Source organism: Talpa europaea, assembly GCF_964194135.1.
Source record: "Talpa europaea genome assembly, chromosome: 7".
Taxonomy (NCBI): domain Eukaryota; kingdom Metazoa; phylum Chordata; class Mammalia; order Eulipotyphla; family Talpidae; genus Talpa; species Talpa europaea.
In genome coordinates, this window is record NC_140074.1 from 36488918 (window position 1) to 36515081 (window position 26164).

Here is a 26164-nt window from a genome sequence, read left to right on the forward strand (position 1 = left end):
AAATTTTCCTTTTGATCTATAATCTCAGCATAACCTCATTATTCCATCAATTGTGATCAGATCTCCCAATTTAATATCACACACAGACTGATAATGTACCTTTCATATCTTCATTTGCTAGCCAGAATATGGTCCAAAACAAGGGAACCCACAATCTATAAGACTAAAGACCTCCCTTGAAATTGACACTGGTGTATACCACTCAATGCCTCTGAACTCAGTTGTTTAAATAGCTATAAATCTACCTGATTTTATTGTTCATCCTAAAATTCCCTATCATGGAAGACTTTGTTAAACACCTTGCTGAGCTGAGATATATTTTGTCCTGTGGCATCTCCTTAATGATACACTAGTAAATATATCAGAAAAGGAATATTAATTTGGCTTGAAAGCTTCATAAAATCTCAGGTTGATAACTTTTTCTGATAGTCCATGACAAAAGTTAGTGATGACTGATAGCAGAATCCCTTGGGTCATGCTACTTATTACCAAGTGATCTATTCATCAGTGAAATATTTCTGCACTTGCTAACATGTCATACTTATTGTCCTAGTTCTCTCTGGAATAAATGAATCATTTCTTCAGGTTTTTGTTCTAAAAAAAGTATACATAGTCTTCAGTCTGGTGAGCACATGAGGCAATCACACATTGCCCATCCCATAGATTTCTGTCCAGCATGCCCTAAATGTGTCTAGATATAACAAGCTAAAAACCAAAATAAGAGTGGTGGAATATCATAAAATCTTGGTACAAATATAAGATAAATATAAGTAGATGTGTCAGATCAAAGATTATGTAATGCAGGATTCAACAGTTTCAAATACTATCAGCCCTACAAATTGGATGCTAGTAGGTAGTAAGTCTGAGCCTACAGGCCTAGAATAGAAAAAAAGAAAACTAATTCAAAAATAAATAAAATCAGAGGGACCAGTGAGAATTCTAGTACTGATTGAAAATCCAGTCTTGATACTAAGTGATGCATTTATTGTCGTACAAGACATTGCAGATTCACCTTCTTTCATCCTGACCTTCAGCCATTTCTTTGCTCTTTAGCACTGCTGACACTTTGCAAGGAATTCCAGAAAGTTTCTGAATACAAGTTAATATAAGTCTTTCCTACTACAATTAGAATTACGCTTGTAAATGCAGATGACATGGTAACACACTCACACGTAAACTCACACTAAAAGGTGCACAACTGATACTGGAGCCTCTGTGAACAAAGTGGTCTTACCTTGGTGAGGAGTGGAGATGATGGCCCATGTTCTGGAGGAGGGGGAATAGTGAAAGAGGAATATATATTTAAGAAAATTGATTGACTAAAGATGAGAAGATTAAATCTGAAAGAACTGGTTGAAGAGCTATTTGTATGCCCATATTCACAGCAGCATCATTGATAACAGTCAAAAGATGGAAGCAACCCAAGAATCCATCAACAGAAAAATGGACAAAGAAAATGTAGTACATGCAAACAACAGAATATTATTCAGCCTGCAAAAGAAACTTAAGGACATTATTCTGACTGAGCCAGTCAGTCACGAAAGAACAAATATAGTAAAATTCCACTGATATGAGGTACCTAGAGTAGTCAAATCCACAGAGATAGAAAGTAGAATGATGGTTGCCAGGAGCGGGGGTTATTGTTTAATGAGTACAGAGCTTCAGTTTTGCAAGATAAAAAGTCTGGAAATGAGTGGTGTGGTGGTGGCACAGCAATGTGAATGTACTAAATACACTGAGCTGCCCACCTAAAAATGGTCACACAGTTAATTTTACATTAGGTGGTATAATTACAATTTAAAATATCTTTTAAGCAAATTAAAAAGTCTTCTAGGTTTGAGGGGAAAAATAAGGGAAGCAACTTGTCTACTTTATGACTTTGCCTAGTCTTGCCGTACAAAGGATTAAAAATAAGTGAATTGCTTTTACTTTTTTTTTTTAGAATAGGCAGAAGTTCACTACAAAAGTGAGGGGAAGGTATGGAGATTTGCCAATTCCCCCTACCCTGACACATGCATAGTCCCCCCAAGAGTGATGCATTTATTATTTTTTTTAATTTATTTGTTTGTTTGTTTGTTTTGTTTATACATGCACTGGGTACAGTCAGAAGCACGGGAGGGCGAGAGAATTCACCAGAGCCAGAGCGGGGAGCAGAGCAGGCAGAAGGACCGAAGTACACTGCTGAGGGGAGCAGCGGGCGGCAGGAGAGGTCCGCGCGCCATGTGGGACCCCTTTCCGGTGGCCCGGGAGCAGCCGGGGATTGAACCGGCACCACAGAGGCTGCGGGCAGCTTCGCAACCCAGCGCTCAACCACTGCGCCACCGGGGAGGCCCAAGAGTGATGCATTTATTTCAACCACTGATGCATCATGAGCACCAATAATTTACATTACAGTACACTACCATGGTATTCATTCTACAGATTTAGAGGGACATTTTTTAATTACTCATGTACATTAAATTATTCATAATCATGCCAATGCACGAGAACCCCAAATTCAAAGTATATTAAATGCTAATTAAAGTGACAGAAATATTTTCTACTCAAAGTATAATCTGAAGAGCAAGAGCAGCAGCAGCTAGGGGTCTGTTAGAAATGCAGAATCTCAGGCCCATCTGAGACATACAGAATCAGAATCTGCATTTATCGAGAGTCCCAAGTCACTGAAGCAGTTTTATAAACTATTCAGAACTGCAAACTGAGCAAAAAATAATAATGCCTAGTCAGTAGTCATGCATTACCAGTATATCATTAAAGCTGCATCATTGTATTGTGAGTTGAGAAAAAGATCCATGTTTAAATATTCTTAATGTTCTTAAAAATTATTAAACAAGTCCATTTATTGCATTGAACATAGAAAAGGCTTAAACCACATTTGATTCAATGTGTCAATGACAGCACTCTTTGAAGGCTAATAGTCACTTTCATGGACATGAAATAATGAGAAACAAAGAATGAAGTACAAAGCTCTCCTTGAATGGCTGATGGTAGATTTCATACGTTTGAAATTCCAAGAATTATTCATCATTACAGCAGAACTAATGCACAGTATAACAATAGATTTGCTGAGGAAAGTACTGACCCTCATAAATGCTGAAGAACAATAAAATTATAGTCATTGGTAATGTGAGAAAAATCACTAATACCCACAGCCAACTGGATTCACTTAATGAGATTAAGCTGACATAGAGAAAGGACTGAAAAGAAATTCCAAAATGTTCACTGAACAGGAGGAAAAAACTGACAAATATAAATATTCCAAATACTAAAATGTATTTTAAAAATAGCGAGAGAAAAAAAAATCCATGTTTTGATTTTAAAAAGCCTTTTCCTTGGGATGTCTTTATCAGATTTATTCTAGTGTGTTTTTCCCCATTACATTTGCATCAGCAAAAAATGAATTTCTGATAGGAAGATATAACTTAATAAATATATAAAGCAGAGATGATCAGGAAGAGAGAGGGGGTGGCAGGGGTGCAACTGGAGTTAGTTCTGTCTCTGACACCAGGGCATTCATTCATGGCTCGAGAATATTTTTCCACTTAATGATAATCTCTAGGAGTTATTGGGATCTCTGTCTGCTTTCATTTTCTTTTCCTCTGGCAAATTTCCACTCCCTCTGACTTTTGCAATAGTAAAAAAAAAAAAATTGACTCCACAAAACAAAGTATTATTTCAAAAGCACAAACTGAAAATCAATCTAAGGTTTTGGCTTGTTGTATTTGAAATAGATACTAATTTTTAGCAACAACTCAGAGAACTCCTGGGGGTTTACATAAACTCATCAGTAGCAAAATCATTTTTAAATAACTTTAAATGTTTTCCAAAGCAAGAAAGGTTCTTTAAACTGACAAATTTCTTGGGATATTCCTCATGCCCACCTAGATCCATGCTACCCACATGAAAACAGTTGGAAATAAAAACTCCCTCTATGGCAATTAAAAGTGAGATGTTTAGCTGTGGATTTTCTGTAGTGAAATGACTGTAATATTTTAGAACTTGATTTGGATCTACAGATGAGGTCTTCAAGGATAAGCTTAATACTCTCATAAACATCTTACTGTCATTTTATCAATCTTAAGGAACAACAGTTAACATTTTGTTGAATAAAAGGGTATAATCAATAGGGAGAGATTTAAGAATCAAGAAGCTACCCTCATGCTATGATAAACATCTGCAGCGTTCAGCAACTGGCAGTTGAAGAAATTTGAATAGTAAATGTTTTTATCTCAGAAGAGAGCTATACTGAAAACCGTTGTCACTGGCGAACATGTGGGATAAAGCTGACATACTCCACGACCAGCTGAGAGTGGTGGCTGGGGCTGCCTCTAAATGCCTGTCTTCAGTCCTTAAGAAATGGTGAAGTAACACAAGAGGTGAGAGGGAGTACAACCATGTAGCATAATGGTCTGATCACACCTTATAAGGAAACCTGCTTGATGGCCCCCAGCAACCCAAGCAAGAGTCATAGAATGTTCAATCTAGAAAGGACACTAATGACTACACACACACACACACACACATCCCATCAAGAAAGGAACTGGACCCAGAGAGATAAAAGATTCATTCCGAAAAACCATGTCATCATGTAAATGAAATACTAAACTTGATTTCGCTTCAAATTATTTCAATTTCCTCCAATCACATGAAAATAAGACTCTATAATCTCCTAAAAGAAAGCAATGTTTGCCTCAAATAGTCTTGAATACCTAAACTTACACACACCCCCAAACTCAAAACAAAGCAAAAAAAGGGTTCACCTATGGTCCCCAGTGACCATTAAGAATACTTGCAAACATAGAGAGTCATAGAAAAACAAGAGCACATTTCAAGTACGCTAGCTTTTTCTCTGAACAGAGACAACTACTTACTTTAACAAATACTGGATTTTTAGAAGACAGTGTCAATTTTATTGCTCTTTGAAATGCTGTGCAAAGCACAGAACTTTACAATTTGCACATAAGCAATTTCCATCTTTAAGTTTAAATATATTCATGTGGCGAGAAAAAATACATGCATATGAATATATAGAATTTTTCTAATCATCATCATTTACATTAGACATTTCTTTATACAAACATCTTAACATTTTTCTTAAAAAAAATTAGTGGCTGGTAAGAACCCTCTGTGATTGCAGAAAATCCAGCTTTCCATTTAAGCAGCCTTTCACTGAGAGACATGAGTGATGGCAGACGAAGGCCTCTTAAGAATAGACTCAACAGAAAATGACAGCGGTTCATTCACCGAGAGTTTTGTTCCAACTTGTTTGGCTACGAAAAGGTCTTTTGAGCATCTATCTATTGTAAATGTGTACTTCTGGTTCTCCTTGACTAAACACTCTCTGTGTTTCTTAGGGGCCTCTTCAAAGGCCTCTTTGACAAATGGTGTTTTCAACTCAGGACCTGATTTGTCATTAAGAGTTTGCTGGAATAATGAGTGGAATGGATTATGCTTAAGTGGCAGAGGGTGCCTGGTGCTTTCTTTGCTGATCTTGGTTAAGACGTGCCCTTGAGGGGCCACAGAGTCCGTGTCAACAACTGGAGAGAAATTCCGTTGGGGTGGGGAGAATGCAGACCTCTCAGGGATGGCCTGGTGACCCTGAAGGTCATTTCTCAAGATCTGGACCTCAGGAGTGTGAGGCAGCACCAAAGAGCCTTCCAGTTTGGGTGACATCATGTCGTGTTCTGCACTGAGTCCATCTTGAACTCGTATTCCTTTCAAGTCCCAGCTGGCCCCAGGTTTCAGGGCTTGAACTGAGGTGGTGGCATTTAGCAGGCATTGTTGGTAGAGCAGAGTGTCACTAATGGGGCCACACTTGGGCCAAACTAAAAATCTTGAGGGCAAAGGATACTGTCTGTAAGTCGTGGCCACACTGACATTAGAAGAAATTAGTTCCATATTCCCAGACCCTGAATACTGCATGGTCAGATCAAGGCAGGTGGGCAAAAAATTACAGAAGTCTTTGCTTGGCGGTTCCACTGGGGTGGGACTGTAGGTGCTTTTGTAGGAGCTGTATTCAGGTCCATGCACCATGCGATTGGGCAGGAACAAGGCAGCAGCTTGGGAAGCTTCCAGCATTTCCCTCTCTTTATATTCTCTCTCCAGCATAATGTTCTCCAACTCTTTATCAGCAAAGGCCCGCCTTTTCCTCATCCGGTCACTTACTGGGGGAGGTAGAGATAAACTCCCTCCCACATAAGTGTCTGCTGGAATGGGGCGGTAGCCTAAAATAAGCAAGCATTGCACATGAAAGTCATTAACATCTAGGGAAGAAAAATTTGGAAATCCAGAAGGCAGCAGAGACACTACAGATCAGCAGAATAATTATTTATGGTTCTAGAGCACTGATTTTTAATACAGAAAACAAAAGTATAGATTCCATTTTAAATAGTTCCCTTGGGAGGGAAGGATATTCATATTTTTTGCAACTTTTTGTTGTTCTTTTTGTTATATTTATTTGTTAACTTTAACAGGCATACTTTACTGGCTAAAACTTTAATATTCTTCCCATGCTCCTATTCCTTGAAAGACAAGGCTGTTCAACTTGCTTCAATCAATGCTTTATTACTCTCCATGTCATCTTTTTCCATTATTAAAAATATCTATACCTAGAGCTGATGTCACTTTTATTTTCTAAAGATGGCTCATTATGTACACAGTTACAGTTGTGGAATAATCCAAGGAGAACTAGGAAAAAAGAGAGAGTTAAAGTAGATTAGTGAGTAGAAAAAGAGAAAAGATTTAAGGAAATAGAGAAGCATAGAAAATTGAAAAGAGCTGTTAACCAGTCATATGGAGTCTACAAGGAACAACTTAACCAAGCCCTTAGCCTGACTACCAATACAAACAAAAGTAGGAGGGAGGGGTAAGAGATTCCCTACTAAATTGAACAAGCAATTACTAAAACAGATTGAATCATTGCACATTTTATGAATAGGAACCGATTAAAAAGCAAAACTTAATGTAACATAAATCGAATTCCTGGCTGCAAAAATACATTGAATATTTCATCATCCTTAAGCACTCACCACTATCAAATTTGTTTGACAGATCCATTGTGTTGTTTGTGTTTACATAGTGACAAACCCATCATATTCATTTGCAAATAAAATAAAATTTGAAAATTACAGTTTCCATTTCTATGGTAACTTTTTGCCAGGAAGTTATTTGCTCGAATTTATATTCCATTTAGCCCTCCCATTTCTCAAGTTGCTTTGGCACAATTTCAACTTATCATTGTGGTCCCTATTGTTACAAATCTGTTTACCCAGTTTGTAACCAAATTCATTCTTAATGCATGAGAAACCTTTCTGAGGTCTAAGTGCACAGACAGGGTAATCATGAACAAACTCAAATCTGTCCAGAACCAACTCAATTCACAAGTCACACAAGAGAAAAAGCTGAATTCAAATGTCTTTTTTGAAATCTATTTTTCAATCTGAATTTTATGAAATGACACTGATTACAGAAAATAAAAACTTTCCTTTTCTCCAAATGGTGAAAGGCAGCCAATATATCATTTACTAATAAACTCCATACCCAAAGACAGATGCTTTTAGAAATCAGTAATATTTTAAGAAAAGATAATGTATTTTCAGGCTTTAGAGAAAGTGAAAACATAGCATTAGACTTGACACTGTTAGAATTCAACCTCCACTTCTCGTTTGATGCTATATCTTTCCAGATTCTACAATCTCAACTGTCAAAAATGGTAAAATGAAGTGTGAAATAACAACAAGTATTTAGATAATCCAGGAAGGAAAAAAGACAATGAAAAAAAAATGGAGTCAGAAGTTGAATCATCTAGGTTAGTGGTCTTTATCAGTGTGGGTAGCTGTTAAATTCCTCATTTGACTTAATCTATTTAGCTCTAGATTTGCTAGAGTCACCCCAACAATCTCCCCAGGACAGAAGTAGAGACACATTAAAAAAAAAAGATTTTTTTTTTTTAATTCCTTTCCTTGCAGGACATCTGCTCAGGGATCACTTAGCAGTGTATCTTTGTACATTCCTCACTCAGGGGCAAATTTCATATGCAGTCCACATTAACCCATTAACTATCAAGCAGACCACAAAATTATCAGTGGGAAAAAACCTTAGGGGGTGAGAGCCATTTTCCCAAGTCCTGATTTCCTTCCTAAGGAAAAAAAATATATATAATAAAAAGTACATTCCCCTCAAGGAAAAAAAATATATATAATAAAAAGTACATTCCCCTCAAATTACTCCTTCACAGGTTAATAAAAATGCCATATGCCTGGAAGATGAGAATCACTCAGAACTTGGTTTAAAAGACTAAAGAATAACTTGTGTTGCTTTACCTTCTAGAATGCTTTTGGCCAGCAAACTGGGTGCCCTGACTTGCCTCTGATACACAGCTTTGCGCTCGAAATTATTCTGTTTCCCAGAAAGCCCCTTCTTGTCCTGTAAACAGAGGAAACATAATCAATAATGCCCTGAAAACCTGAAAGAGAATGGAGAAGAAAGGGGCACTGGCATCTTACCCGAGTCTAAATATATTTATTTTTTACATCTCATGAAACATGACTCCAACAAAATTGGTATCAGCACCCTTGTATTCCAGGGTAAACTAGAAGCTCTATCCAAAGTCACCAACTGGCCTTCAGGGCTCTGGTTTTCTCTGCTTTGCTAGTCACCCCAGGGTCTTCCCGTGCCAGGAGGAGGGCACAGCCAAGAAAGCAGGGGCCTGGCCCTTAAGACCGCTGCGGAGGGCGGGTCCGGCGTCCTCATCAGCGCACAAACACAGGGTCTGCCATCGGGCACTTATATGGGGCTGGCTTCTCCCCTCACTAGGGAGGGATGAGCATGTTTCAGAGGGGTTAGGGAGAGATACGAAGGTCCCTATCTCTAAGAGTCTCCCGGGTCTGGCTGAAAACTCTAGATTGTTCTCTGAGCGACAGGGGCGCGTGAAGGTGCACGCGTACAAACACACAAATCCCCCGAGGCTGCTAAATCCCGGAGCAAGAGGACCCCTCCCCAAGCGGTCAGTAGGATTCTGGACTCTGCTCTCCCCGCAGCCCACCAAGCAGGCCGCAGACAACCCGAGAGCCCGCGGTTTAAAACAAACAAACAAACAAAAAAACACACTCAACTAAAACACACACACAGTGGACAAAGGAGAAGGCTGAAACCAGGTCCCGGCGCCATCTAGGAATCCAGGGCGCATTCTGAGACCCTCGGGAGGCTTATCCACCAGGGAGAAGACCTCCAGTACGCGGGGTGAACCATTCTCCAGACGCTCCGCACCAAAAAAAGTAAAGCCCAAACCCCTCCCACGCCCAGAGCCTAGAGAGGGGCCTCAGCCCACCCCCAGAAGCGTCTCCCGCGTTCTCCGTGTACCTGGGCCCCCGGAAACAAACGTCCAAGGTTCAAAAAGAGCTTCTCTCCCTTTAAGAAAACTGTGGGTCTCCTCACAGCAGGCGAGGAGACCCCCTCCTCTGGCTTTTGGGTCCAAAGCATCTAGCCGCTCGACCTTGCGGGGAGGCCACGCCACTTTCGGCCTCATCTGTGCCACGGGCAGCACGTGCTGTCTAAGGGCCCGTGACACGCCGGCACGTGTGGGCGCTCCGCGCCCCGCGCAGCCCCGCGCCCCCGGGCGCAGCCGGGCCCTGGACGCGCGCACCGGCTCGGGGCGTCTTCCTCCTCCCTCCAACTGCACCAAAATATTTTCTTAATAAACTGCCTTTTCCATAAAGTTCCGAGGGAGCCAAACCTCTTTCTGCCCACCTTTAACACCGAGTGTGCTCCTCCCCGGAGAGGGCCACAGCTCGCTCCTCCCGGCCCTGGCGCCAGCGCGGGGAGAGGAACATCCTCGCCCCCTTCCCGCGGACCTGCCGGGCGCCGAGAGGCCCCGGGTCTCCGCGTAAGGGAAGGAGCCCCGTCCCCTGCGCCCCCGACCCCACCTTCCCCACCGCCGACCGCCTCGCGGCCCCGGACGCCCGCTGGGGTCCGCCCCGGGCCGGGCGGGTACGCACCTCGGTGGCCTGCTGCCTCCGGAGCGCCACCTGGGCTGCCATGACGCGCTGCCGCTCCACCACCAGCAGGCAGTTGGCGCACTGGCAGTCGCGCCAGCGGCAGAAGCGCTTGTGGCCCTTGAGGCAGGACACCACGCCGTGGTTGCGGCAGCGCGCGCACTTGGGCGTGCGGCTCAGCTTGCGCGGCTCCCCGCCGCCGCCCGCGTGGGTGCCGCGCTCTGGGGGCCCCGCCGCGGCGGGCGCGGCCTGCGACGCCGGAGGCGGCCTCGACTTCAGGCCCCCTCGGGGCTCCGGCCGCCCCGGCACCCCCGGGGACCGGCCCGCCTCCTCGCCGTCACCCTCGTCCTCCGCTTCGTCCTCATCCTCGTCTTCGTCCTCGTCGTCCTCGCCGTCCCCGTCGACCGGCGGCGGGCTGGGCCCCGGAGGCGTTGGCGGAGGGGCCCCGCGGTCGTCCTCCTGCAGCTCCAGGCTCTCCACGTCGATCTCCCAGTCCCCGGCCGCCAGACCCGCCTGCCGGTCGGCCATGGCACGGAGCCTCGCTCGGGCCTACGTTTGGTTTCCTGCGCTCTGAGGAGACACGAAAATTCCCCAAAACCCGCCAGCTGCCATCAGGCCTGGCCCCCAAGTTTTGGGCCCAGAGTTCCTGGTTTGCCCTGGCCCCCAAGTTTTGGGCCCAGAGTTCCTGGTTTGCCCATCTCCAGCATCTTGGGGAGCCCTGTTCCTTCCTTGTCCTTCATATCCAGGCCTCGCATCACTTTCTGATCTTTTAGGGCCCCGGGAATACCCAACCCAACAAGGTTTTTATTAAATTGTAAGTGTTCTCTGAGCACCTGACCTTGAGCCACAGCCCTCTCTGGCTTTAGATATGCTTTCAGGACAGATTCCTGGGTGATGCACGGATCTCTCTCTCTCTCTCTCTCTCTCTCTCTCTCTCTCTCTCTCTCTCTCTCTCTCTCACACACACACACACACACACACACACACACACAAGTTTTGTATCCAAATAGGCCGGCCTAGGCCACTTGCCAGGCTTCCCCCTACTCGACTACTACGATAGCGAAAAATATAAAAATTAAGTTATTTCCTATTGATCTCTTGAGACCCAGAGAAGTGCCACCCTGCACACACACACACACACACACACACACCAGGTGTCTCTCATCTGCCTATGCAAGCACTTCCTTATTCTCAGATCTTCTCAGCACCACCATCCCTCCCTCAAATAATCAAGTAAAAAATAATCAAGCCAAAGTTGCTCTGCTGTCAGAAGAGTCCTGTAGCAACACTGGGCACAGAGCTGCAGATGCTTGTCCAGCATCAACGTCAACAGTCCTTGAGCCGAGCAAGGCTGGGGCACACGTGTTCTAGATACGGAAGGTATAGTTTGCATCTTTACGGCAAGGCATCCAATTTAAAAGATAAAGAAAGGTGATTCACATCCTTTGCCCTCCCTGACACCCAGAGCGACATCACAGCACTCACCAAGCGTCTGCAGCCCCCGCTAGCAGCCGAGGCAAGATTTCCAGCCTTGGGCTGCAAGCAGTGCTTGAAAACAGAAGTCGGGGTCGCCACACCCTGCCACGAAACCGGGGCTGACAGTTGCAGGCCAGGCAGGAGCCCACTGTCTGGAGAGGGGTGGGGTGGGGTGGGTCAAGAGGGCTGGAGAAGTCAAGTTCTCTGTTGCCTCCTTAAGCCCATCTCCGATAACTTCTGCAAAGTTATGATGAGTCCTTCACCTCGCCGAAGCTGCTTTCCGCTTCTTCTAACCCAGGCTGGGCGAGCAGGCTGGGCGGCCCAGGCCTGGTTCGGATCGCGGGCTCCCGGGCCGGCGGGCGGGCGCACGCAGCTGCGCGCGGCGCAGCGCCCCTGGCTGCAAGTTGCCAGCCGCCGCTCCCTGGCCTAGTATTATCCGCTCAGGCCCCCGAGATCCGCGCCCGCTGATTGGCCGCCTGTCAGGCGGTGTGTACGCTGATTGGCCGAGGCGCATCGGCTCGGCTCATTCCGCCTCCTCGCGGCGGCGGCCGCGCTCTCCCCGCTGCGCTCTGCAGAGCCCTGGGGCTCGGCCTTCGGTGCAGCGGGGTAGCTCGTCCCGCCGATAACCTCGAGGCGTGAGAGTGAAGTCCTTTACCTGGCGCCTAGCAAACAACCACGGGACATAGTCTTATTAGGAGACGCGTTGTCCATAAAGGAAAATAACTGGCGACAAGGTAAAGATCAGAATGGCTAATAATGTTGGTCAGGACGCATGCTGACACCCCCAGTTTTTCTGCGACTCCATCGTTAACCCAAAGTTGGGCGCGGAAATGAAGCCTCTTTAATGCGGTGCATGCCAGGATCCTACTTTGTCCTGCAAGAGTAAATCGGTGGTTACCTTGCGCCGCAAAGCCGGGTTAGCGGACGAACGACCTGTAAATAGTCTTGTGACTAGAATGGCTCATTTTCCAAGTGCAAAGTTGTTCCTCGTTAACCGTCACCCTGCGGGTGAGGCTGGCAGGTCGCCAAATCACCTGCATCATTTATGTTTTTCTGCGGTGTGTATTACTATCACAGTTAATTCGAGGGAGAACGGAAATATGTGCCATTGAGAGTTAGGTACAATCTATCCACTCTCGGCATGGTTTTAAAGGAAGCGCTTTTAAAATACAGGTGGCTTTTTTAAAAATATGTATCACCGTATTTGTAAAGAAAAAAACACTTTCTACTGTCTGCCTCAACATTTCTTTACATAAATGTCTAATAACAGTCAATTTTCCAGTATATTGCAAGAAGGAATTAGGCTTCTAATTCAACGCCGCATTGGATTTCACGACTTAGACGCTTTTCTTTAAATGATCAATACTTCTCAGGATAGGTTAGGAGACAGATCATGAAATTGGGTGCTATTGTCCGAGCAGAGAGTAATAAATAAATATTTGTTAAAGGAAAGAATTGCAGGACCGATTCTAAAGATATTTCTCCCGAAGCCACCAGAAAATTAGAGGTTAGCCAAGCTCAGAGAGGTAGGAACAAAGCTGAGCAATTGCTGTGAAATAAATGTTGATCAGCTGGACACTCGTAGCGATGGAGGGAAATTCTTTCCTGGTGACCAGGCGCTCGAATTTCCCTTTAAGCGGGTGCTTCTTGGGCGAGTCCCTGAGATGCCCAGTAAAGGAAGAAGAGAAACAGTCCTGCTTAGTCTCCCTAAGCATCTGGGAGGGTGACTTGGGGGCTGCATGCGCTCAGGCACAGGACAAGGACCACGGAGACCCTCCGTGCCTCTCAACTGGCACCGCCTAGTAAGGTAAGTTTTACCTTTTGCATAGTTTCTTCTACTCATCAAAGCTCATTTGTTCCCGTACGTTATAGCTTTTTGAATTCTTGACCAAAGCAGGGGGAAAAAGGGTGTTTTTCTCCATTTTTCCAGTGACGAAAGTGGAACGCCCCCAAAGATTCAGAGAGGAGCCCGGAGCCAAGCAGTGGTCTGGGCAGGGCAATGAAGGCGCGAGCACCTTGTCCTAGTTCAGCCTCTGCTCTGCAGTCACGGGAACCTCGCGGAGCCCTTCCCTGCAGGGAAAATGCGCAATGGGATCTCGGGGTTTTGTTGTTGTTTTTCTTTTAATGTTATTCCTAAGCCCCCCTTCTGGTTTGGGTATCTGGAGTTATGTAACGGGACACAGTGCCTTTATGTCAGTTCTTTTTGTGTGTGGTGTTTGGGGTTTTTAATTGTTTTTGCTTTTTGGTCTACCCCTGCTACCTACATTTGTCTTTGCGTTCAGGTGTTTCAGTGCTTCTGTCCCGCGACCTGCCAGCAAACTACAAACCCTCCCCGCGCCCCGCCGCATGTGTGCAAGCGACTGGCAGACTGGACTTTGATTATTATTTATTGCTGGGAGAGGGGGGTTCGCACATAAAATCATTGGTCCTTCACTAGTTACTTTGAACATTAAGAAACAAAATCGAGAAAGTAGATTGGCTCATTTGGGGTAACTAGATGGAGGGAAAGGTGGGTTGGGAGATTACAGGAGGAGGGACAGGAAGCCTGTGTCTATGGCTGTTTCCTAAACAGAAAATAAACGAAATGGGCAGCCCTTGAACTAGTTCGAATTTTAAAAACTGCTTTGTACAGTGGAACCCAGTGGGATTTGTGTACAGTAAACCACGAGGTCTGAAACCAGCACAAGAAATAAGACTGGGGTGGATCAGACTCCTGGGTCCCGGAGAGTGGGGAAGGAGCGGTGCAACCCAGCAAGGCCCTCAGAGGTTGGGTCAGAGCCGGGTGGGCCTCCCCCAGCACTGCAGTCCAACAAGGTAAAAGCAACACTGGCTTATTTCCAGGAGTCATTGCACCCCAGGGGTCCAGCTGGGTGGGTCCAGCACCATTCCCTCCCAGTACTCTCCCTCCACCCCTAGCGAAAACCTACCCTGTTACCCCCCACCCGGTTCTTCCAGATCCCCTGCCCTCATCTCCGTTTACCCCCTCCCCACCCTACCCCCCCCCCAGCACCCCATCAGCCACACTTGGGTGCCTGAGCAGAGGCATCCAGTTGAATTACATTCCATTTCCTGGCCCTGAAAACCCCCGGAGACTCAGGAACCCACCAATGGGGGAGAGTTAAAGTGGTGGGGAGGGGTGGCCCGAAAGGAGATGTTCACTTTGGAAGGAGCATCAGAAATCTGAGGATCTCCAAAAATGAATGCACAATTATTTGCAAAAAAGGGCAGGGAGTGGGGGTGCTAATCTGTGGTTGCACAAACTGATTAGTAAATTGTTCCGAGGTAATAGAACTCAGAGAACCTGGGCTTGAGGCTGGTTGTTCCACCTGACCTTGATCAATTATTTTTTTGCTCCTCAGTTTCCATATCTACAAAATGGGAAGAATAATGTGCTTCCTGGGCCAGATCATTGTGAATCCTCCCCAATCATGAGGAGAGAGTCTTCACATGGAAGGAGCTCGATAAACATTGGTTTATTCCAGAGACAGCAGCCCCCGCAGCCCCAGGAGGAGCCGCCGCGTGCCTTGCAAGCCTGGCTGAAAGGCACGGACGGGCGCAAGGAATCCAGCTCCTTTTTCTGGTCCCTCTCTTAAAAGGGGGTTAGGCCGTGACTGAGGACCTGTTAGGTGAGGAAACAGAAGTCCTTTTGGCTTGTAAACCGACACCAAATTACAAGACGCAATTCGGAGCCCCTCTTGTAAATGACAAACCCTGGGGCCGCGGTTGACTCAGCCTGCGGAGTTTGATAGGGGCAGTCCCCGGAATTTGCTGCTCTTGGGGGCTGGTTGGCTGACAAGGAATCCCCTTCTCCCTCTGCTTTTCACTCCCTTTTCCCCCAAAATCTCTCTCACCTTGGACAGCCAGGCTTCCGCGCTGCTCTGACCACGCTGTGCGATGCGCCCTTTAGCGAGTCGAGCAAGGGAAACTGAACCCCAAAAAAGGGGGGGCATAAAGAGAGGGAGTGCTTTCTCCTCTTGAGGTGGCTTTCTTTTCTCCAAATTGCACTTCAAAAAGAAAGGAACGTGATTCAAATCGGTTCGGCTTCACCCACCTAACTCTTTGCTGTGAATGGAAACTGATTCGCTCCCGCGCCACGCGGCAGAAGCTGCCTCCGCGCGACCCAGCCGGCTGGGATTCGATTTGTGGGCACTTCGCTTCTCCAACCTGGCCCATCCACCTCCCGCCGGATTTGCTGGGGCCCCCCAGACGCGGGAGTTGAGCCGGCCCTAGCCGGTCCCCTTACCCCCCACCTCCAGCTCAGCCTGTGCAATCCTGCTTAAGAGGCCGAGCCCCGGGGTTTCGGAGCAGACAGATGCGGGCTTAAAAGCTGGATCTCCGGCTCCTAGCCTGGAGGATACTGAAGTCGATCCTTAACTACCCTCTGCACCTCTCTTTTCTCACCTGCAAAATGGAGTTAACTTTAAATGAGATGGCGCCTGAAGGCCACCCTCCTGAACATGCGTGCTTGGGGGTTATTTGTAGTTTAGCTTTGTTGTTATTTTAACTCAAAGAACTGGCTTGCAAAGAGCCCGAAACTGTGGGAAATTCGAGGCCCGAATTCCTCCTAAAACGCCCGACTTGTCCAAGTCTTCGAAATGAGGCCGGGGCCCCTAGGAGCCTACCCTTCCAGTACCACCCGGAGTCACCTCGCTAAATCAAGCTGCCTGGAGCGCCTGGGTTGGTGAATGATTTTTTGGGATCTTCTGGCCTCGCTTAAGTTCTTTGCTGTGGCTTGTTCTGGCTCTGGTTTCTCCAGAGATGACCTCGAATCCACCTCCTCTCACGGAAAGCTACTCTTATCATTGTATCCTCTCACAACTTTGACCGGTTGTGGCCACAGGCGAAATAAATAATCCCAGATGGAATTGCGGAGATAGGATTTCCCAATTTGCTTTGCGTAATCAAATATACGACCTGTCACAAGCAAAGGGGTTGGGGGGTGGCGGAGAGCTTGCGGGAGATAACTGTTCTCCAAGAGGCTGATAGAATTTTCTCCTTGCTCTGTGAGTCCAGAGAACGCTGAACTAAAAGGACAAACCTTGGGTTTTTTTCCTCCTGCATGGGATGCAGGGTTTAAATCACGGGCACTAAAGACCAAAAAGATGTGCTTAGTCCACCCCTCCTTGTTTTGCAAATGGAAAGGGAAATTAAGGCTTAGCTAAATTCACTGGACTTGCTAGGGAGAGCCACAGCTAAATAGAGGCTGCTCAGAACCAAAGGGGTTATACGGTCATTTTTCAGCCTGCTCAATGCCTTCATACAAATTTTTAAATGTGCCTTTTGCGGTGGGATATGAAGTCAGATGTCCACGAACTGCTAAGCAATCATGCAGCGCTGGTATTTCTGAAGGACCTGCCAACCTGCCTCCCCCAAGCTGGAGGCAACTTCTACACTTCATACTGGGAAAGCTGGCTCAATTCATTGAGGGTCAAATAGCAGCGAGGAGATGAGGCAATGCAGACCTCCTTGACTTCTCAATAACTTTCCAAATGGTCGTCAGGGGAGGCAAGAGATTTAGGGTTGGGTTGGGGAGAGGGGGGTGCTGGCTTACCAAGTCCTTGCTGTGGAAGGCATCCATCAGAGGGCTTGTGGTTTGTTGCCACATTAGGAGGCGTGCACACTTTGGACTCAGCTCTAAGCCTCCTGCAGCCCTTAGGGGTCCTCATGACTAGCTGAAACCCTTAATCCTGAAAACTTTCCACCCCCACTTTGAATCCATACTGACCAGCTTATATTTCTAGATTTTAACCATTCAAATCACTGTCCATATTTTCCCAACAATCTCACTACCAGGTAAAGAGAAATCAAGAGAGGGAGCAGGAAGCAAAGTGTGGGTGGGGTGCATATTGTGACAAAAATGCCATTTCATCCTTGTTGTGTAGGAGACTGTTGAGCAAATCTCTTCTCCTTCTTGGGTATCGGTGAATTCCATGTTCTCTCTCAAATACTAAAAACAATAACAAATTTTAACTCCTGTCCATTGACTTATGGCTCAAGTAACAAGATCAAGGACATGAACAAAGTTCAAGAAGGATAAGAAAGGGAGGAGGGAGGAAAAAGAATTAAAAATGAACTTTGGTCTGATTTTGACATTTTGGTGACACTGCTTACACTACCATACTTCCGTCATTGATTCTGTTTAGTCAAAAATGTGAAAAAAAAATCAAAACTCTCTCAGCTAGAGAAAGATGGGGATATGGAGTAGTTTCCATAAAAGATGCAATTTCCCTGAGTCCGGACTCAGTGGGGGTGACATTTGTCATTCAGGTGACAAAGAAGTTTCTCACAAATCACAAATATCCCATTATCCTGTGACTTCTAGATCAGGTCCATTCTTGGCTGAATCTTAAGCAAAAATTTACCAGGCACTTCTGTCCTGTATGATGTGCTCCCTGTGGGGTCAGCTTATACTTTGTGGGGTACCAAAATATTTCCCTTGGTCTTAGCCCTAAAATGTCTCTCCAAAAAGTGTATTGCTGGCAGGAGGAATTCCTCTCCATTCCTGCCAGAAGCACCCCATACTAGAGCTTCACCCTAGCATGGGAGTGACTTGCTCAGCAGAGTTGCTCCACAGTGTCCGCTCTGATGGATTGGGGTGAGGAGAGAATGGATAAGAAGAAAAGATTAGACTCTTGACTCTGCCTTTGCTTTTATATAGACGGCAAGGACCTGTCCACATATCCAAACTAAAGGGGTCTCGCAGCCAATTGGCAGAAACACAAACATCGCTGCAAAGCACCTGACCTGCCTAAGACAGGGTTCTGGGATTCCCTCAGCTAAGAAATAAGTAGTGAGGGAGGAAGACTTTCTGGGGGGAGGTTCATTCCTGTTCTATTGCTGGTTTTGCCAACTAAAGTAACCCTAGACCTTGGGGCACTTTACTCATCGTCATTCTTCTAGTAAAAGGTGAAAGGTTTATATGATCTGAAAAGAAAGCAGAGACTATTCACCATCACTCTTTTTAGTCTCTGCAAAATGGAGCTTAGTTAAACCAAATCATCTCTTTAGTTATTTCATGTTTTTAGTTATTTCTAGATGGGTGAGAAAATCAAAAAGGCCCTGGAAAAAGGTTTCTCGGGAAGGTTTGTGGGGAGGAGAGAGGGAACTGAAACCCAGCTCCTCTGTATGTCTCTTGTAAGCGCTACGGATACTTTAAGAACCTGGAGGAACTGCAAAGGGGGGTAGGGAACTTTCTTTGAAAACGCAGACCCAGAGAGCCGGGCGTGCGCTCTAAAGGAGGGAGGAGAGCAGTTGGAAGGGGATGGGCAAGAGAAAGACGTCCCTGGCCTCACACTGATTTAACTGGGCGGGACTGCAGGTGCAAGAAACTCCTGTCCCTTCCTCCCCACCACCAAGCCCCCTGGCCCTCTACCCTCGCCCCTTCTTTGGGAAAATTTATTTTCCTGAGGTGAGGCCAGGCTAGCAAAGTTGCAACCCCGGGAGCTTCGAGCCCCGCAAGAATGCTTTGATCCTACCCTGGTATCTAGCAGTCCCCAAGCGATTGCATTGCCCAACTCCGGGGATCCCCGGGCCGGTGTCGCTGCTCCAGTGTCCACAGATTCCGGGAAACCGGAGGTGGCTGCGTCTTCCCCGCGGCCAGAGACCGCAAGGGGGCGCTAGGGGGAGGCTGCACCGCCAGGGCTCGGCTGCTCACCGCACACCCTGCAGCTGGTACTTCAGGAGTGAAATCCTCCCAACCTCCGGACCCCTTTTTCAGGAGGAGTTGCCGCGCAGAAGAGAACACTGATAGGGTTGGAAGTTTGGAAGGTCATTACTTCCAAAGCATCTACTCGGAAGAATGGCTCGGCGCCCTTCTTGAGTCGGTTCTTGGGATGATTTGGCCTGGAAGCAAAGGGCAAGAAGGAATCACAATTGTGATTGTTGTTTAAAAACTCCATTTTAAAAAGTATAAGTAAAAGAAAGGGAAAGAAAACAGCTAGCACATACTTCAGCTGGCTTAGTCAACCCAAACAACAGAGTTCAATACCCATCAACACTAAGTTCTTTGGAAGGGAATGACACACATTTGGACGAATCGGTTTATTTAGCAAGATTTTACTACCTTTCTGCATCCCTCCTCCTTTCCAAAGTGAGAATAATATTTTCTTCTCAAGGCTTCCATACAGATCAAGAAATAAATCTATGGGAACACTCCAGAGCTACTCCTCAGGGAGGTTTCTGCATGGACAGATGAGCAAAATTGAACAGAGTGGAGAGTATGGGTGGGGAAAAGGTCTAAGGAACAGGAGATGGAAAGGGATGGAGGTAGTTCTGAGAAGTGAGCCAGCAGAATTTGTCCTGTTCTGGGAAATCTAATTGTCATCTTCTGGCAGAAAAACCCTGAGGCTTGGGAGGGCCTGGGGTTGGTTTCCTGCAGAACCTGTGGGGACCCAGGTCTGTTTTCATCTGGGCGGCTCTAGCTAAGTCCTGGAGGGAAGCCTGTTGGAATAGATGGTAATTGAGATCTGGCCTCTCTTGTCCTTGTCCTGTGGCCTGGACAGCATGATCTCTAGGAACCAGCTTCTTTAACTGTAAAACGAAGAGCTGTGACGAGTCTAACGCCAATTGAAGCTTCTGGAACAGAATCTGACCAGCGGTGGGCCCGCAAGAAGGAATCACAATTGTGATTCCATCTCCTTTTCCTTAGACCTTTTCCCCACCCATACTCTCCACTCTGTTCAATTTTGCTCATCTGTCCATGCAGAAACCTCCCTGAGGAGTAGCTCTGGAGTGTTCCCATAGATTTATTTCTTGATCTGTATGGAAGCCTTGAGAAGAAAATATTATTCTCACTTTGAAAAGGAGGAGGGATGCAGAAAGGTAATAAAATCTTGCTAAATAAACCGATTCGTCCAAATGTGTGTCATTCCCTTCCAAAGAACTTAGTGTTGATGGGTATTGAACTCTGTTGTTTGGGTTGACTAAGCCAGCTGAAGTATGTGCTAGCTGTTTTCTTTCCCTTTCTTTTACTTATACTTTTTAAAATGGAGTTTTTAAACAACATACAAAAGTGAGCTGAATGGTATATCCATTATTATAATCTAATAGTGTAATATCCATTTGGAAATTGACATCTATATATCCATTACTCCATTTCAAGTTGTCATAGGTATTCTTTGTGCCCCTTGCAGCTGAGGAGAATGATGAAGAGAGTCCAGTGGACTTTAAAGTCCACTGTCTAGCAAAGCTGCAGCTGAATTGGTGTTGTAACAGGGTGGTCCCCAGGGAAACTGGAGGTTCCAGGTTCCCTGCTCCACCCAAGGAATGGTGGAGCTGAGCAGGGAGGAGAAGCTGGAAAGGAGAAGGGGAAAGGAAGGAAGCAGGATGGAGAGCCAGAAGGAGATCTGGAGGAGGCACATGGAGCAGAGAGACATGTGAAAAAGCCGTGCTTGCTTCTTTGTCCTGGACTGGCTGAAACATGTGGGTGAGACCCACGGGGAGGTTAACAATGGCAGCTTTGATTTTGATTTTGCTCTTTTCCTTCCAGCCATGCTGGGCCCCTTCTGCCCCTTTTCTATGGGTGCCCCCAGAAGATACTTTAGACTTGTGGCAGGCTTTCAGGTCTCAGAGGACCTGCTTTGGGCCAACCCTGCTTGGTTGGGCATTTACCCAATGGGGGGGTAACTTTAGGTGCTTGATTTGGAAATTTTATTCTTTCCCTTTTCTGTATTGCACACTAACTCTATTAAAGTTCTTTTCCATCGAAGGTCTTACATACTAGAGTATATTGTGTCTTGATTGAGGCGGATGACAGAACCTATTTAGAACAGGCACATTTAGGGATTCTGGGGTGCCCCTCTCCCTGCCCTGTAAAAGTAAGATTTCATTATACCAATTGGCAGAAGTTTCCTGGACTTAAGATATGCTACTTTCTAGAATTCACAACCTTGGGATAAACCATTCAGCAAAACACTCACTACTTGAGCATGGGCTTAATACCAATGGATGGCTCTAAATTCTAGAGCATAGAAATTAAATTGCAAGTAAACTGTTTTTCTAACTAACTTGGAGGACTTCCCCTAAGTCCAGGTAACTAATTACTCCCTCACAGGGTTTATGACTGTTACAGTAGAAAGGCCTAGAATCAGTTCCTTTAGCAAGTAGCTTACCTCACCCATGGTTTAAAATTATGAACATGTTGGACTCCTCTCCACTGAGAGATCTTTACTCTTTGCCCAGGAGTCAAAACAGGTCTGAGCCCAGTCTAAGATCTCTTTGCCTGTATCATATTTATATTAACAGACAACTTCCTAGGGACTCAGAGAACAGGGCTTTTATTGTTGTTTTATTTTGTTTTCTATAGTTTTTCTTTATCCCAGTTTGCTCAGTGCATGCAGACATCTGTGCACTTAACTCTCATCTCTTTACGAGTTACATTGTCAGTAGACTTGACATCTTTTCCAAAAGAACTAGATCTGGCCTCAGCATACATCCACTATACCAAAGCACATAATCAAGTCCCAGTTATGGCATTCTCTCTAGTATTCCCAGATGCTCTGCGTCACTTGGCAAATCTATAATGTAATAAATACTGATGGTCCCCTTACATGTGGTGTTAAGATTTGCTCAGCCAAAATTTTTTTCTACACTCTTTTAAAAATATGTTGCTAGACTTGTTGTCCTGAAATTTGTTTGTACTCTGGCAGCTTTATTTAAATGTTAACCAGATGCAGAGTGTCACTGTAATATTTTCCTTTTTTTTTTTTTTTTTAAATGTATCCCTGTGGATTGCTGGTGTCTGAAAACATTTTTTTTTTTTACAGAAGTGTTTTACAAAAGTCTTTCAAAGATAGCTGTTCCCAAAGATAAAGCATTTTTTTTAATCAACTTCCTTGCTTAACACATGTTTTAATTTTCCTTTGTGTCCTCAGGATCACAGCTCCTAAATTTCAAACGTTTTTCAAGTGAAGACACAAGCAAAGTAACTGCCTAATTGAGTGTAACTTAATGTTACTATAATAGTGACTTCTGCACCACAGAAGGGACCTGTCAGTTACAACCTTTTTGCCCTCCACTTACATTTACACACACGCCTCCATTCAAAGCCCTGTTTTCACTTCTTTCCCAAAATATTATCCTTCTGGGGTGAAATTTTTCACGCATAAACTGAGTTCAACTAGCGACTTTTAAAAAAGAATGTTTGAGAAAACCAATTCTTAGTTATTTTAGGGAGGAAACTTATACATTGGATTTTAAACCCGTTGCTAATTTTAAGAAAAAGAAGAATCCATGCATTTAGCCTGTGATGAGAAAGATTCTTGAGTCTTTTGGAAGTTATCAAATACTTAGTAAAAACAAAAGTAGTTTAAAAATCATTTTTAGGGCCTCCCTGGTGGCGCAGCGGTTGAGCGCTGGGTTGCAAAGCTGCCCGCAGCCTCTGCAGCACTGGTTCGATCCCCAGCTGCTCCCCGGCCACCAGAGGAGGGTCCCACATGGCGCGCAGACCTCTCCTGCCGCCTGCTGCTCCCCTCAGCAGTGTACTTCGGTCCTTCTGCCTGCTCTGCTCCCCGCTCTGGCTCTGGTGAATTCTCTCACCCTCCCGCGCTTCTGACTGTACCCAGTGCTTGTATAAATAAATAAATAAATCTTTAAAATAAATAAATGAAAATCATTTTAGGTTACTGATTCTACAACATTAGTAAATATTTAAAAAAGAGAATTCCATTTACCTAATGTTCCATAAGGATACACATTCATAGCATCAGGGTTATACTTATTTAGTGGGCTCAGGGCATAACTATAATTCTGTTACCACCGCTATGAGAGAAGGTTTTTGTCACTGTTTTCAACAACTCCTCTATTTATATAATATTATATATATGTGTGTATATATATATATATATATATATATATATATATATATATATAAGCAGTTACCATTTATTGAAGAGAGGTAATATTGGAGAACCCCCATCAGGTATTGCCATCATAGGTACCCTCCACCAACTCAGCCATAACCACCACAGTAGACAGTTATGCTTCCTTCCTACTTTGTTCTTTATCCTCTCCCATCCCCTCCTCCCCTTGTTGCTTCAATTCTGTAGTCAGCTATCAAGGGTTAGTTTTACAGCTTGTCTTCATTTGACTATTTATTTAGTTACTTTATATTCCACATATTGGTGACACCATCCAGTATTTATCTTTCTCCTTCTGATTTCTTTCGCCAAGCATTATCCCTTTCAGATACATCCATATTGCCACAAATGGCAGAACACATCCTCTATTTAAAACACACACACACACAGAAATAAAAGAAACTGTTCTGTGATATACACAGAAAAACAAAATGCAAATCAGAAAATTTTAGAATAGCCACTTAATATACCATAATTACAAAACAATTAAATGTAAAAAAAAAAGAATAATCATTTAAAAATTCACCTTGAGCACAAATAATATTTCCTGGAAAGATGTTAACTCTTAAATGTGGAATTTTATCTGGAAACTTTGACAGATTTATAGCCCAGTGAGGCTAACCACATATTTGCTTTTGTGTCTATGTTTGGAAAGCACTAAAGTTTTATTAACCATATTTCTCATACATAATACATATCAGAAATAGTTTAAATTTTATTTTAGAACATTTACTAGCACAGGGCCTCCCCAGTGGCGCAGCGGTTGAGCGCTGGGTTGCGAAGCTGCCTGCAGCCTCTACAGAGCTGGTTCAATCCCCGGCTGCTCCCCGGCCACTGGAGGAGGGTCCCACATGGCGCGCAGACCTCTCCTGCCACCCGCTGCTCTCCTCCGCAGTGTGCTTCGGTCCTTCTGCCTGCTCTGCTCCCCGCTCTGGCTCTGGTGAATTCTCTCACCCTCCTGTGCTTCTGACTGTACCCAGTGCTTGTATAAATAAATTATTAATTAATTTTTAAAAATTGTTTAAAAAAATATTTACTAGCACAAATTAGATTTCACTTCTGTTGTAAAATTAGTCTCCCACAAAAGGAAAAAGTTAAAGAGAAATGAAAAATTCCAAGTCTGTGGTACCAACCACTTCATTTCTATTTCTATTTCTCATTTTTGCAAAGTTTTTGTTTTTTTTTAAAGATTTATTTATTTTTGCATACAAGAGCTGGGGTGTGGGCCAGAGGGGCAGGGTGGTGAGGGGATTCACCAGAGACAGAGTGGGGAGCAGAACAGGCAGATTGACTGAAATACACTGCTGAGGGGAGCAGTGGGTGAGACAGGAGAGGTCTGCTGCACCATGTGGGTATCTCCCTGGCTGGGGGATCGGGACCCCCATCTAACCCGTGTGGCAGTGCCTGCCAATAGCGTCATAGTACTGAGACTTAACCCCTTGAGCCACCAAGGAGGACCTGTTGCAAAGTTTTAAAGGAAAATGGCCAAAACAGGCTACTTTAAATTATCCAATAATTACCACACTCTAACATAGGGACTTGGGAATGCAATTTATCATGTGTGCTAGATTTTCAAAGGAGTGACAAGCAAGGGATGGTTCATGTGATGCTGCTTGTTTTATGCTACTGTGTTATTTGAGAACCATCCTCAGCGGCCCTTGTCCCAGTCCTACCTTCGTTTGTGTCTCATCCAACCAAGAGGTGATTAATCTCAATCCAAGTCAACCCTACAATGCTCAGTAGAGTCATGTTGAAGTTGGGGTAGCTACTTACAGGAAAACTACATATAATATTCTTCCATTCACTGCCTTCCCTCTGTGAAAGAACATCTTAAAAGGCTTTAAGATTTATCTATCTATCTATCTATCTATCTATCTATTTATTTATTTATTTATACAAGCACTGGGTATAGTCAGAAGCATGGGAGGGTAAGAGAATTCACCATAGCCAGAGCGGGGAACAGAACAGGCAGACAGATGAAATCCACTGCTGAGGGAAGCAGCGGGTACGGCAGAAGAAGTCTGCGCGCCATGTGGGACCCTCACCAGTGGCCAGGGATCAAACCGGCGCTGCAGAGGCTGCGGGCAGCTTTGCAGCCCAGCGCTCAACCTCTGCGCCACCAGGGGAGGCTCTTAATAGGTTTTAAAGACATTTCTATGAATGCATGTTTTTTACTCTTATTCATATTCTGACCCCCTCAATCTACTGATTGGAGAAAAGCATTGCAAAAACATCCTTCCTTTTGTATACAATGAGCTTTTCTTTAATTGGACTGTCAATAAAATTATAAAATGTTTAAATCCATGTTTGATGGCTCTCCAAAATCTCCACTCGTAACTAGATCATTTTAATGTGTTTAATAAATGAACTCCACATCCATCATAACACCCAGAAAACAGTCAAGGCAGCAAGCTACATAATTCAGAGACTCATACTGCTTTGCCTTTATCACTTGGGTTTGGGGAATAAGGGAGCTGCCATGTCTCCAAACACACGCAGGCATGAACACATTCTTACAGGCATAAGCAGTAGTCCATTGATAGGTCCTCAGAGATCAGAAAAACATTTGTTTTACACCATGTTGTGCCTTGCCAGGAGAGCAATTTTTAAGTAGAACAAACTTGTGAACACTGCAGTGAGACAGCCAAAACAGTGTCCATCTCCAGATACTTAGGGCTGGGGATGGACAGACGATGTATAACCTCATCTTGCTAAACACACAACCTGGTGTAATTAATGCTTATAAAACATTAAAGATATGTTGCAAAACATTAAAATCCATGCTCATCATGCTTTCTTTTTAAATGCTTATAAAAGTCATGAACCCAAGTCTCTGCAAAC

General features: G+C 44.8%; 1 protein-coding gene across 1 annotated transcript; it reads right to left on the minus strand.

The window, feature by feature from the left end:
* Nucleotides 1-5166: 5166 nt before the first annotated feature.
* DMRT2 (doublesex and mab-3 related transcription factor 2) lies at nucleotides 5167-10520 on the minus strand (the record flags this gene model as incomplete). The annotated part of the gene is made up of 3 exons (XM_084236385.1): nucleotides 5167-6224; nucleotides 8322-8424; nucleotides 9996-10520. The coding sequence occupies 3 exons, from the start codon at nucleotides 10518-10520 to the stop codon at nucleotides 5167-5169; spliced, it is 1686 nt and encodes a 561-aa protein (XP_084092511.1).
* Nucleotides 10521-26164: the final 15644 nt, after the last annotated feature.